This window comes from Penaeus vannamei, chromosome 1 (assembly GCF_042767895.1).
Source record: "Penaeus vannamei isolate JL-2024 chromosome 1, ASM4276789v1, whole genome shotgun sequence".
Classification (NCBI taxonomy): domain Eukaryota; kingdom Metazoa; phylum Arthropoda; class Malacostraca; order Decapoda; family Penaeidae; genus Penaeus; species Penaeus vannamei.
Window position 1 is genome coordinate 10,118,712 of NC_091549.1, and position 2,500 is coordinate 10,121,211.

At 48.6% G+C, this 2,500-nt stretch overlaps 1 protein-coding gene across 2 annotated transcripts in view; it reads left to right on the forward strand.

The window, feature by feature from the left end:
* The window catches only part of LOC113815473 (lymphotoxin beta receptor inhibitor), a 13,088-nt gene that overhangs the window by 8,709 nt on the left and 1,879 nt on the right, over window positions 1–2,500 (forward strand). The window contains exon 3 of one of the 2 annotated variants that reach the window (XM_070136198.1): window positions 1–152. This exon is cut by the window's left edge and continues 135 nt beyond it. In XM_070136198.1, coding sequence (XP_069992299.1) covers window positions 1–152 — 152 coding nt within the window. The remainder of the gene's footprint in view (window positions 153–2,500) is intronic. The other variant, XM_070136250.1, reaches the window with a different exon arrangement.

The following is a 2,500-nucleotide window of genomic DNA, read 5'->3' on the forward strand; positions in this document are numbered from 1 at the left end:
AGGACAGGGAGGACACGGAGGACAGGGAGGGCAGGGAGGACAGGGAGGACACGGAGGACAGGGAGGGCAGGGAGGACTGAGCGAGGAGCAGAAGAGGATCCGAGAGAATTTCATGAGGCAGAAGTATGAGGAGGACTTCCGGTTGTATATCCGTAAGTGTCGTTTTTTTTCCCTTTCTTTGAGGGTGGAATAGTTTTGATTTGTTTATTTTCTTTTTTTGTATTTTGTATTTGTTAGTTTTTTTCTACTCTCTCTCTTTCTCTCTCTCTCTCTCTCTCATCCCCCCCTCTCTCTCTCTTTCCCATTTTCCTTCTCTCTCTCTCTCTCTTTCTTTCTTTTCTCTCTCTCTTTCTCATTTTCCTTCTCTCTTTCTCTCTTTCTTTCATTCTCCTTCTCTCTCTCTCTCTCTTTCTCTCTCTCTCTCTCTCTCTCTCTCTCTCTCTCTCTTCTTTCTTTTTTCACTTAACGTATTCATCTTGCCTTCTTCCAAAACGCCTTCACCTCAACCCAATCTCCACCTAATCTTCGTCTCAATCCAATCGAGACCTAAATTATATCAATTAATCATTGGCCCAATAAAAACGTAATTCTAATCCTAACCCAATCAAAATCTAACTCTAATCCTTCTCCTAAACCATTTAAGACTTAATCCTAGTTTTAACCCAATCAAGACATACCCTTAATCCTAATCCAATCAAGACATGATCCTAGCCAATCAAGACCTAACCCTAATCCCTAAGCCAGACCTACTCTAATCCCTAATTAAGACGTCACTCTAATCCCTAATCAAGACCTAACCCTAATCCCAAATCAAGACGTCACTCTAATCCCTAATCAAGACCTAACCCTAATCCCAAATCAAGACGTCACTCTAATCCCTAATCAAGACCTAACCCTAATCCCAAATCAAGACGTCACTCTAATCCCTAATCAAGCTGTCACCCTAATCTCCAACCCAGACTTAATCCTAATCCCAAATCAAGACCTAACCCTCATCCCTAATCAAGACCTAGCTCTAATCCCTAATCAAGACGTCACCCTAATCCCTAACCCAGACGTTACTCTAATCCTAAATCAAGACCAAACCCTCATTCCTAATCAAGACCTAGCCCTAATCCCAAATCAAGACGTCACCCTAATCCCTAACCCAGACGTTAATCTAATCCCAAATCAAGACCTAACCCTAATCCTAAATCAAGACCTAACCCTAATCCCTAATCAAGACCTAACCCTAATCCCTAATCAAGACCTAACCCTAATCCCTAACCCAGACCTAACCCTAATCCCTAATCAAGACCTATCCCTAATCAAGACCTAACCCTAATCCCAAATCAAGACCTATCCCTAATCAAGACCTAACCCTAATCCCTAATCAAGACCTAACCCTAATCCCTAATCAAGACCTAACCTAATCCAAATCAAGACCTAACCCTGATCCCAAATCAAGACCTAACCCCTTAATCCCTAATCAAGACCTAACCCTAATCCCAAATCAAATCAAGACCTAACCCTAATCCCAAATCAAGACGTGACACTAATCCCAAATCAAAACCCAACCCTAATCCCTAACCCAGACCTAACCCTAGTCCTTAACCCAGACCTACTCTAATCCTTAATCAAAACGTCACTGTAATCCCAAATCAAGACCTAACCCTAATCCCTAATCCCTCCCTCTCTCTCCCTCTCCTTCCTCCTCCTCCCTCCACCACTCTACTCCTCTTCCCAATTCCCTCCCTCATCTCATTCCCTCTTCCTAACTCCTCCTCTTTCTACCCTCTCATCTCCTCCCCATCCACCCTCCACCACTCCCTCCTCTCCCCCTCCTTCCCCTTCTGCCTCCACCACTTTACTCCTCTTCCCCATTCCTCTTATCTCCCTCCCTCCCCCTCCTCTCTCAATTTCCTCCTTCCCTCCTTTCCTCCCATTTCCCTCTCACCTCCCTCCTCTTATCTCACTCCCTCCCTTCCTCTCTCTCCTTCTCTCCACCCTCCCTCCCTCCCTCCTTCCCCTCTGATCTCCCTCCTCCCTTCTTCCCTCATCTCCCTCCTCTCCCTCTCATCTCCCTCCTCCCCCCTCTCATCTCCCTCCCCACCCTCCCTCTCATCTCCCTCCTTCCCTCCCTCTCATCCCCCTCCCTCCCTTCCTCCCTCCTCCCTCTCATCTCCCTCCCTCCCTTCTCCCCTCTCCCTCTCATCTCCCTCCCTCCCTCTCATCTCTCTCCCTCTCATCTCCCTCCCCTACTCCCTCCCTCCCTCTCCCCTCCCCCCTCTCATCTCCCTCCTCCTCCTCTTCCTCCACAGACTCCACGACTTCGACGAGAACCTACGCCTCGACGGCCTTGAGCTCCTCGCTGCCCTCGGCCACGTCCACGGCGATGACGATGACGATGACGACGACGACGAAGGAGGAGTACAGGGAGGACACGGAGGACAGGGAGGACAGGGAGGACACGGAGGACAGGGAGGGCAGGGAGGACAGGGAGGACACGGAGGACAGGGGG